The 12,341-nt window shown below is 38.6% G+C and overlaps 1 protein-coding gene across 2 annotated transcripts in view; it reads right to left on the minus strand.

Annotated features, from left to right (window-relative positions):
- Positions 1-1,097: 1,097 nt before the first annotated feature.
- The window catches only part of eps8l2 (EPS8 like 2), a 124,424-nt gene continuing 113,180 nt past the window's right edge, over positions 1,098-12,341 (minus strand). For both annotated transcript variants that reach the window (XM_052028923.1, XM_052028924.1), the window contains exons 18-20: positions 8,978-9,161; positions 7,346-7,478; positions 1,098-4,794 (exon numbers count right to left, since the gene is read on the minus strand). In XM_052028923.1, coding sequence (XP_051884883.1) covers positions 4,723-4,794; positions 7,346-7,478; positions 8,978-9,161 — 389 coding nt within the window. In that variant the 3' untranslated portion in view covers positions 1,098-4,722. The remainder of the gene's footprint in view (positions 4,795-7,345; positions 7,479-8,977; positions 9,162-12,341) is intronic.

Here is a 12,341-nt window from a genome sequence, read left to right on the forward strand (position 1 = left end):
AGATTCCTGTATGACTGGAAGGGGCTTCAGAAATAGGAGGAGCAAGTCCATAGAGGTTTCTGAATGTGAAGATGAGTCTATTAAATTGAAAATATTTGAAATCTGGAATCAATATAGGCTAGTGAGAATAAGACCGATGGACGATTAATACTTGGAGTGAGTTAGACAGCAGAGCTGTGTTTGAAAGAACTCCTTATGTCACTGCATCCCGTTTTCCTTTCTCTGTCCTCTATTTTCTCCTCCTTTACTTGAAATAAAAGCAGAAGGTGGTGGAAATACTCAGCACATTATGCAGCACAATGATGCAGCTGGTAAAGCTGCTGCATTCCAGCTCCAGCCACCCAGCTTCAAACCCAGTCTGCAGTGCTCTCTATGTGGAGTTTGCATGTTCTCCTACTGACTGTATTGGTTTCCCCTCCTCTCACATCCAAAAAATGTGCAGGTTGGTACATTAATTGACCATAGTAAATTGTCCTTAGTGTGTAGGTGAGTGGCAGAATCTATGGAGAACTGGTGTAGGATTAATGAACGTGGGTGCTTGAATGTCGGCATGGACTCAGTGGGCCAAAGGCTTTGTGTTCATGCTTTATTACTCCATGACTCTATCTCGAAGATAGACACAGACTTAACATTTTAATTAAAAAGAGGCACATTTTAAGTTGCAGGAAAATGGGAGGGTGGGTTGCACAATGGTAATACCTGTAATAGATGGAGACCAAGAGAAAATAGAGGATGTGCATTGGCATCAACCGAAATGGGTGAAGAATGCTTGATAATGGCAACTATTTTGCCTATAGTAGGTGTAAATAGATAGAGAACAGAGGAGAGGGAAACCATATGAAAAACTATGCTAAGATGTAAGATACAGAACACATCAGTCCCTGGAAATATCAAAGAAAGGAGAATGCTGGGAAAGTTCTAGCAGGTCATGCAGCACTTATGGAAACAGATGAAACTTGTAGCTTCTTAGATTGTGGCTTATCATAATGGTTGAACTATTGCATGAACCAAAATTACAAAGATAACCATGTCCATTTGTTCATATCACCGCTGCCAAAATATTCATTTAAAAGAAAATGACATGATTTTAAATTTTTTTATATATAATTTATTAATGTGACAATAAAGAGGTGTTCTCATAAAATGACTAGAATGTTCTATAAATCAGCACTACTAAAAAAAAACACATTCCCAGATTCAAAAAAATAGGTTTGTCTAACCATGCTGTAATTCTTTTGACTCTTCCATAATTTACTAGAGGAAAATACAATTGTTTATCTTATTACAAAGCTTACTTTTTTTTCCCTGACATAGAGTTTTTGTACAAAGCACAAAACAACATTTTCATAGAGCTTGCACGACAAGTGATGCACTTTGTTACGATACATAAAGTACCAGAAAATTAAGCAATTGAACTTGATATTAGATCAGAGTTAGTCTTATTATTATAATACATAATTTATTCGAACACATGACAGACCAGAAAATCACATGGAAATAATGGGTTTTTGCACAAAATTAAACGCTTATAGCCCAGTTTAAAATAGATTTCTTGAGCTATTTCTCTCAGGGATTACTGCAAATTGTCCTTTCTACAGGGACTGACAGTTAGCCCATGCTGAAATTTTGGTCTGGTGGCAAATTTTGCTGGCGACCAAATTACCTCTATTTGATATGCAGCCTCTGTTCAAAGTCTTGCAAGGCTCTGTGATCTTACATGTGGTGACAATTAGAGCAAATAATTTGCCATTATTCAAACACTGAAATGTCATTGCCTCAGACAAAACTCATTGCATGTAACATGCAGAAATTTGCAGGATTTATTATGAGATGTCACACTAAGTTGCAATAAATCAATGGTGCTAGTGATGTTATCGGTGAAATCTGTTGATATTATTGATCATTATTGAATATTACTGATCATTCTGATCACTGTCCTTCTCATATATGAAAATACTATAGGAGAAGATTTAGCTATAAGTACACAATAGGAAGGTAGCCTTCGGTGAGTTGCACTCATAGAAATGCAGGTTAGAGAAATAGTTCTTAATATCCAGTTCTGATTGGATTCAAAATAAATAATGTGGGCCACTGGGTGTGAGATTGGATAGGATATACTTCATTTGATGATGATATGGCAGACATCTGAATTTCTGTTACTTGGCAGAGAAGACTTCGGGGATGTCAATTCACCCAACAATTCTGCAGCTGCAGACTATGGGGAACTGAAGAAAGATAATGCTAGAAACCAAGCTTTCTTCCAGGCTATAACAAACAGATTGGGTTTGCTTTCTTGCACAGGCAGAGAGCTAGCATTAGCTATTATTTTACCATCCTCATCTTGGACGACTCCCTATGTGATTTTTCTAGTGAGCCACCTCAGTTCTTGCTCAGAACCAAACTTCCTTTGTAATTTCACCAACAACTCATTCTGGCAAAAAATCCATTGAGTGCAGAATCCCCAAGATGAAACCACCTTAGTCTCAAGGAGTTCATGGTAGATAGCACAGTGAAGGACCACTGTTGTCTGTGGTCCACAGAAGCACTTTGTTGCAGTGATATGATAGCTTTGATAACAGTAGCACAGTGAACAAGGGTTAGCGTGGCAGTAAAACAAAGGAGATATATGTGTAGAGAGATATATATATATATGTAGATATATAGATATATATGTGTATATATATATAGACATATGTGTAGATATATATATATAGATATATGTGTAGATATATCTATATAGATATATATATGTGTGTGTGTGTGTGTGTGTGTGTGTGTGTGTGTGTGTGTATATATATATATATATATATATATCCTATCAAGCTCTTTGGCAACGTATTCTCAGCCCAGGTCCAGTGGATGAAATGATGGTGGAGCTCTCTGAATGCCAGAAGATCACCTCACATTATCTACTCCATGCCCTGAGAGGATGACTGGCAATGTACATTCAGGATATTGATATGCCTCATCACAGAGCCACCAAATTATACCCCAATGTGATCTCTCAAAGAGCACGTTTACCCATTCTCCACAGTCATCCATTTCAGACTGTTCCTTAATTTGGGCCTGGGAAGAAGTATGAAGCTGACCCATCTTCGGCAAGAGCTTCTGATGGGTATATGTGTACATTCAAAGAGAATGGGAGGAGCCTTCCAGTAGCCAGACTGAAGCCACATAGGAAACCCTGAAACCTTAGTACCATGACCTCAAAATCCATGTATAAGATTGGGAAATAGGAAAGCCACAAAGGTATTAAAGTTTAACTGATAAGTTGAGTTATGTCAATTTCACAATAGCTGAATTTGGATCTTGCAAGTTTCAGCGTCATTTTGATATTGGTCTTACATGATTCTAACTAACAGCTGTTGGTTGTGGATCCACTGTCAATGCTTATGTTGGTGCCTGTTAGATATGTTGGCTTTACATCTTGAACAAGCATCATAAGGATGTTGGCCTTATGTTAATAAATAGTGCCTGTTGAATGCCAGCCTTGAATCAGTATGGTATGGGTACATGCAGCAACTAACTTTTTGTCAAGATTGCATGGGTATCTGTTGTATATAGACACCCAGGTAGTCTTGCAATGTGTAGAGGATTCATGGTTCTGAGAAGACTTACAATTATCAACAATAGTTTCAGATTCCTGAAAAGAACAACTGAACAATAGGTTTATTATTACTTGCATAAGTGAAAGGAAGTTTACTTTAACAAATTATACTTTCTTGTGTAATCTTCAAATGGAAAACACATGCATTAGTTTAAGAAAATCACATCACCAACAGAACAACTAGAAATAATTGTTAGCGATATTAGCAGACAGAAGTGTAATCATTTTTATGATATTCTATCTCTACTTTATCTGAGTCATCTGCACATTTATTTCATTCTCTCCAAAAATGTACCATTCCATTTATTTTCTTGCGACATAGGAGGCGGCCATTTGGTCCCTTGAATCTACGCCAGGCCTCAGAGGATTTCCATCAGTCCCAGTCCCCCATATTATTTCCATGTAAGCTATTCATTCTCACATCCCATCAACTCCCTTCTGATTCTCCTACTACCCACCCATACTAGGGCAATTTACAATAGCCAAATAGTCTGCCAGTCAGCACATATTTGGGATGTAGGATGAAACCGGAACACCCAGGGGAAACCCAAGCAGTCACAGGGAGAATATGCAAACTCCACACAGACAGTACCCAAGATGTGGAACAAATCAGGGTTGCAGGAGTTGTGTGGCAGCAGTACTTGCAGTCAACCTATCACAAGGTAAATGTTGCAAGAACACAGCATTTGTCCATTAATACTGCCGAATGCAGATCCCAGGTTTATCTGTAAGTTCAGGAGCCAGCTGGAGGACTACCATTTTATTGTTTCACAACTATTTAGCAAATTACATCTATCCTGTGTTTGCTTGGCTTCAGGTTTTGGCAACATTGTTCCACAAATATTACAATAGCTACATATGCATGTACATAGAGAGAAAGGAAGAGATTTCGATATTCTTATGGAATGCAGATTAATACTTTATGCCAACTATATGACTGCCTGAAAGCCATGCAAATTCTGAATATGAATTTACTTTAGAAATAACAGGAGTAAAATACACAAAACAATTAGCATTTATTATTAATTCTGTAGAAGAGACCCACCCTTCTATAGTCATACATATTCCATTTATTTGTTTTACTGTCCAATTGCTGAACAAATGGCTGCAAAATTCTAGTTATTGGAATCAATCCTCTCTTGTCTTCGTTTCATAATTTCTTCCAGCTCCGTATCACCTCGATGCTTCTGTGAATTAGAATGTAAGATGAGAACAATGATATCAAGTTCATTACTTTTCCTACCATAATTATGATGGTGTGAAATTTTCCTAAAGATTATGTTACTGCTACATAACAAGCCAGCAGAAACCTTTCTGGTGTCATAAGGACCTTTGCCACCTTTAGGATAGCAGTGCAATAAATGGAAGTGATTTAGACAAACACACCTCTCCTGATAACAGTTGTGGAACAAAAGAAAGTTGAATTACAAATGTATCTTTCAGATAGGCACAGATACAATGTTTACTTATGGGACTAAACTTTTCTTTCAGTCAGGACACAGAGCAGTGTAAAGTAAGGTTGTGGTGGAAAGTTGACATCTTTGCTATGGTTTTAAACTGGTAGGTTAATTGGCCACTGCAATGCTCCTAGTGTGTAAGTGAGTGGTAGAATATGGGGAGTTGATAAAATGTAAGGAGAATGGGATTAATGTATGATGAGTGTAAATGGGTGGTTGATGGTCAATACTAACTCAATGGGCCGAAGGGCCTATTTCCGAACTGTATCTCTCTATGACTAATTAACATTGAACAATATCAATCATTTAGATTCCAAAATATAAACTTTGTTTTTATTTTCTCATAGGATGTTGCTGAAAATGCCAGCAAGGATTGTCCACATTGCCTATGCTCTAGAGATACAAGAGACTGCAGATGCTGGAAGCTGGAGCATAAAGCAAACAGCTGGAGGAACTCAGAGGATCGAACAGCATCTGTGGTGGGGGGGGGGGGGTGTTGGTGGGGGAGGAATTGTCGACATTTCAGATCAAGAACCTGCATCAGGACTCAATTCTCAAATTAGGGTCTCAACCCAAAATGTCAACAATTCTTTTCACCACCCACAGATGCTGCTTGACCCACTGAGTTCCTCCAGCAAGATTGCTTCCAATCCTTAAGAAATGTGGTTATGATCAAGGAAATTTCAGAGTTAGAATTAGGTTTATTGTCATTGACCTAGATGTCATGAAATTTGTTGTTTTACGGCAGCAGTACAGTACAAGGACATAAAATTACTATAAATTACAAAAATAAATAAATGGTGCAAAAAAGGAATAATGAGGTAGTGTTCATATATAACATCTATGTTATTTAGTTTTGAATTTAACAATAAAGCAAAATTATGGCATGAAGAATATGATAGAAAAATACAGAACTTTTACCAGTTTAATTACAGACAACTGCAAAAAATAAATTTCATTAGCTGCTGGATAACTACCTAATGTAACAACATTATCAAGCATTATCAACATCTTTAACATTATAAATAGGACTGTCAAATGCTTAAAACATTAATTGTGATTTATTGTGTGATTATAAAAGAATTGTGAGATAATTGTAGTTTTAATTGCATTATAAATCAATATATGAATACAAATATTTATGTAAATGGTGCAACAGATTACACATACTGTCTTTGAGAAAGCTGGGAATGATTGAGTAATGAGAGTGTGAGGGGATAGAGAGCTGGGGAAAGAGAAGTGAGATGTAGAAGAGGGGGGATTGAGGGGGAATGTGGTTTGGGAAGGAAAAAAGAGGAGGAACAGAAGTGAGGGGAGTGGAGGATAGAGATGGGGAGCCGAGGGAAGCAGGAACAAAGAAACAGAGAGACCACGTGCTGCTCCAAGTCAATGGCCGGATATTTACAATGAATCAAACTAAGCTCATGCTTTCAGTTGAAGGAGCTGAGTCTGGACTCTGGTTCAGAGCCTTCAATACTAATTCAGCTCCATCTGCATATCTTTCTCTCTGCCTCCTTCTCTTTTTCTTTCCTCTCTCCCCACTCTCTCCTTCTCACTTCACCTCTCGCCCATCCACCTTCTCTCTTTCTTCTGCCCTTTCTACACTCTGACTTCTTTACTGTTCAACATCCCTTTCTCTTTAATTTCCTGCCCTCTCTCTCCCACCTCCTTGTCCCTCTCTTCCTCCCACTCTTTCCTTTCTATCTCCCCACTTCTCTTCCCCTCTCTCCTCTTCCCTCCCTTTCATTCCCAAAAGTTCCCCTCTCTCTCTTCCCTTTTTCCATTGCCTTTTCCTTTCTCTCTCCTTGCCTCTTTCTCTCTCCTTTCCAGAGCAGGGACTGGAGCTGAGGCTCGTTACTGTCAGTCTTGGTTATTGGCTGCTTAATCTTGGGCTGGCCCTGCCTTCACTCCCACACCTCAGCTCAATGCAGGATGTCAGAGCAGTGGGACTTGCGGGTAGGATGGGGTCCTGACAGGGTCTGGCCTCAGGGTAGATATTCCCAGCAGCATCCAGTTTCAGGGTGGTGGGGAGGGTATGGCAGTGAAACTCAGAACTGCACACAAGCATATAAAATATGTAAAATCAATAAGATTTTTATCTTAAATCCATAAAATTACAAATCTAAGAAAAGGCTGTTAGAAATACAGGCAGGTCCAAATCCTGCCATCTGAGCATTGAGCAGGTATAAAGTCAAGAAAATTCTGTTTTGTGCATCTTCTGCCAGGTTAAAAAGTAAAATAAACATATTACATTTGTGGGAAGAGTCTTATAGTTTCTTACATCTAATTCAGCCTTTTGTACTTGGATTAGACTATACACACGAGCACCTTCCTCTCCACACACCAACTTCAGTTCTTCTTTATTAAGGGAAAATATCTGGGCTCCTGTCAGTATTCCCAAACCAGATACTGTCCTGTGGAAAAAAAAGTTCAACATTTATTGATCAGCACACTTCTCTTAAGCTGAGAAACCCTGGTCTGTGAGTAGTACACACCAAGGCCAAGAAAGAGCAGGGGAGAATGATGGCTGTTTATAAGTTATGGACATTACATTATGTGCTGACATCTTACTTCACATTCTATCACATTGCATGAAATAGTCATACAAGTGTCCATTATGTCATTCTATATTACACAAGGACTGAAGGTACTGAATTATCTGAGAGGGTATGGGGAGGACAGGGAGCCTTCCTTTCTTAAATTGCTTTTATTTTTAACAATTTACTTGCTGCATTTTTTTGGCAATCTGGAACTTTAAACTGTAATTCTTGCCTTTCAGTCAAATTGTATTTTCCTCAAATGGTAAAAACTATTTAAATAAAAGCATATATTTGTTACAAGGCCAAAATTATTTCATTGGAAATAAAGCTCTTAAATATTTCAAGCTAACTTGTAAACTCAAACCTTGTATCTATATTGAGTTTATGTTGATTTAATGATCTTAACTTTTTATGTGGCTTGCAGTAAAATAACAATTATTGAAAAAAACCTTTCCAACTGACTTCTGATAAAATGCCAAGCCAAAATATTAATATTTCTTTGAGTTTTGTTTAAAATTTGTGATATGGGAAGCTGAAAATGACTATTGCTGCTTAACATTCACATAAAGCATCCACCGTAACCCTTGAAAAATGAAAGGGTTAATGCCTCTGTTAAAATAATGGACATCAACTTCCCCCTGCCTCAGAAAAGTGGTCAACGTAATCAATGACCCCTCCCACCCAGGTCATTCTCTCTTCTCCCCCACTCCTCTTGGGCAGAAGATACAGAAGCTTGAGAACACATACCACCAGGCTCAAGGACAGCTTCTATTCTGCTGTTATCAGACTCTTGAACAAACCTCTCATATTCTAAAAGATGAACTCTTGATTTCCCAGTCTACCTCATTGTGGCCCTTGCACTTTATTTGTCTACCTGCACTGCACTTTCTCTGTAACCAGAACACTATATTCTGCATTCTGTTGTCCTTTTTACTACCTCGATGTACTTATGTATGGAATGATCTGTCTGGATGGCACGCAAACAAAAGCTTTTCACTGTACCTCGGTACATGTGACAATAATAAACCAATTCCACAATTAAAGTCAATGAACATTATTTCCCATAAAAACACTTATAGCAGAACCATCCGGTGGAGAAAGGTGTCAAGTATCCAAAAGTACGATTTTTAGGAACAGGATTGGATCTTACTTTTTAGGGGAGCACATCTGATCATTTTCAATTAAATACTGCTATCTCTCATTTCCTTACAGATGTTGAACACGTGCATAGTATGAACATTTTCTTTGCAACAAAACTGATGAAGTTTGGAGGTTACCATACTGGGATATCTCAGACTCAATGGACCAACTAGGAATCCCTGTCCTTTTTGTTCATTTTTTAAGGATATACATCTCTGTGGATTATTACTTACGATTTACTGAAGCCTTTAACTTCCAACCAGGATCTAACATCTTCTGAGCTGGATTCATAACCGAGTGGTACCTGAATCACTGATTGCTTTGGGACCTGGAAATTACGTGTGCCTGGTTTTGTCTTTTGTGCAATTATCACATGTCGGAGTTCATCATTTACTTCATCCATTTGAGTCATTATTTCTGTTTAAGAAAAAAAGTCAATAGATTTAGTTGATAAATATCTTTTATATTATCAACTCTGTAAATGTAACACTTTCTCTGTAACTGTAACACTTTATTCTGCACTTGATTTACCTTGTACTACTGAATGCATCGTGTAATGAATTGATCTGTATGACCGGTACACAAGACAAATTTTTAATTGGACCTCATTAAATGTGACTATAATAAACCAATTTATATTAGTAATTGGTTTTAAGATACCAATACTTCAGCCTGAAAATTACCTGCAAACAACTTTCCCTCATCCATGGGACTTGAACTTATTGACATTCTATGTCCATAGATCCCTCATGGTTGCCATGCAGGTCAATAGGGTTGTTAAGAAGGTGTATGGTATGTTGGCCTTCATTAGTCAGGGTATTGAGTTCAAGAGCCACCAGATGATGTTGCAGCTCTATAGAACTCTGGTTAGACCACACGGAGTATTGTGTTCAGTTCTGGTCGCCTCATTATAGGAAGGATGTGGAAGCTTTAGAGAGGGTGCAGAGGAGATTTACAGGATGCTGCCTGGATTGGACAGCATGTCTTATGAGGATAGATTGAGTGACCTAGGCCTTTCCTCTTTGGAGAGAAGGAGGATAAGAGGTGACTTGATCGAGGTGTACAAGATGATAAGAGGCATAGATCGAGTGGACAGTCAGAGACTTTTTCCCAGGGCGAAAATGGCTAACATGAGGGGGCATAATTTGAAGGTGATTGGAGAAAGGTATAAGGGGGATGTCAGGGGTAAGTTTTTTTTTTACACAGAGAGTGGTGGGTGCATGGAATGCACTGCTGGCAGAGGTTGTGGGGACACATACATTAGTGACATTTAAGAGACTCTTAGATAGCCACATGAATAATAGAGAAATGGAGAGCTATGTGGGAGGGAAGGGTTAGATAGATCTTAGAGCAGGATAAATTGTTGGCAAAACATTGTGGGCCGAAGGGCCTGTACTGTGCTGTAATGTTCTATGTTCTGTGTGCCCCTGGACAATTATAGTTTGCCCCAAGCCTAGATGTTGATAAGTTGAGATTCAAAGCTTTCTCTGCCACACCTTTGCTTCCAAGCAGATGAAAACAGTGAAGAATTGCATCTGCATCAGTGTTACCTTACTAGTCTGTTTTGTTTGACACTTCATACACGTAATAAATGTTGGTATTATTTCACTGTAAGATCCAGGAGTATATGAGGCAGGATCCGGAGGAACAATGGATGAGGTTGAGGTAATGTGTTTGACATACAGAAACGTCTCAAAGCATTTCAAAGATGCATAATCAGACAAGAATGAACTCAGAGCCAAAAAAAGGAGAGTTTTTGAAAGCTTGCCCAAAGAGATGGCTTTTAAAGAGGGTCTTAATGAAAAAAAGTGTCACCATGCATCTGGAGCCAATATAGCATGCCCACAACATACCAACCCATTTGTCTTTGGAATGTGGGAGGGAACAGGAGTACCCAGAGGAAAACCACACAGATACGGGGAGAATGTACAAACTTCTTACAGACAGTGGCCAGAATTGAACCTGGGTGGCTGGTGCTGTAATAGCGTTACGCTAATCACTAGAAAGGGAATTCCAGACAGTGTGGAAGAGAATGGATAAAGCATGGCTGCTGACAATTGGTGAAGGGAGTGAGGGACTCAAAGGAGATCAGAACAAAGACATCCATAAAGATTGGGATGGACGGGGAGTAGAACTGGTGATGATTAGGGAGGCAGAATCATATCATCCAGCATAGAAGGTCATTTACCGCACTGATTTGTGCCAACTTGTTGAAAGAAATGTTTGATTATGCCCCATTTTTCCATAGCTCTGGAAAAGTTTCCTTTTCAAATATACATCAATTCCCAAGTGACATAACTTTTTATTGGCTTCCATCAGCTCATCAGGTAATGCATGTAAAGTGCATTTTGAGGCCATGTAAAGATCAGAATTCAAGTGATAGAGAACTGGAAATAAATGTAGACCCAAGAGTACAAGAAAGAAAGGGCACCAGATTTAATGTTCGATAGGGAAGCACAGATTTGGTTTTGGACAAAAGGGCACTTACTGACAGGAAGTTTAATAGAACTGGAATTGTTGAATTTGGAGAGAAAGGAAGGGATGAGCTTTCAGTTGTTGAACAGCTGATCCAGTTGGCGGTGGAGACTTTCGGTATTTAAACTAATTACAGCACATTTGTACCCTATGACTACATTTTAGTGCACATGGGCTCCAAAATCTCTTTAGACCCAGTCTCAACATTCCATCATTTCAAAACTACATAAGATCCATCTGTTTTGATTCAAAATGGGTGGCAACACAGTTTCCTGCATTGCAAACCATCTGTCACAATTTTGCTCATCACTTAATCGATCATTGTCTCTTTGTAATTTTATTCTCTACACGAACTCTATCATTAATCTTTGCACCATTGGCATTGTGAATATATGGTGCTAATTATGTAAGTTATTAATAAATGTAGTGAGTACTTGTAAGAGATCATGTCAATTCCTTTTAATAGGCACACACAGTATGTGGAGCAGGGAACCACCAAGGAGAAGGCCTCTGAACCTTCCTGTGGTGGTCCCCTTAACTTCCATTGTAATCACTAAGTAAGCTAACGCTACATATATACATAATATTTGTTTAACCAAGCGGTTAAATTTTAATCCCTACCAATGCCTTTGTGAGTACATATTGCTAGTACTAGTACCTTCCACCTTTTGTTTCTTAACCAATCTGCTAAACAGGATGATAATTTGTCCTCAATTCCACCAGCCTTAATTCTACCCAACAACCTCTCATGACCTCTCACTGTATGATAAGAGGATGTTAGTCAAGAAAACAAGGTTAGGGAGCTGGAGAGAGAGGGGAGCACAAACACACTGGAAAAGAGTTTCAGGTTTTTAATCAGGCCTTCTGAGTCTTGCAATTCCAAAGGTCCAATCTGTGCAGTCTCTTGGAAAAGAGTTTCAGGTTTTTACCCGTTTTTGTGTGAAGGCCCCTCCCAATCTCAGTTCTCGGTGATCTGGATTAGCTTTAATCTTCAAACCCACACTTTCTCGTCAAGAAAAATAAGTTTCTCTATATCGACTCTATCAGATCCCTTTATTATTTTAAACATTTTGATTACATTATCCCTCAGGGAAGAATAATGACAGGTTTATGCAAATTTTC

This window comes from Pristis pectinata, chromosome 14 (assembly GCF_009764475.1).
Source record: "Pristis pectinata isolate sPriPec2 chromosome 14, sPriPec2.1.pri, whole genome shotgun sequence".
NCBI classification, from domain to species: domain Eukaryota; kingdom Metazoa; phylum Chordata; class Chondrichthyes; order Rhinopristiformes; family Pristidae; genus Pristis; species Pristis pectinata.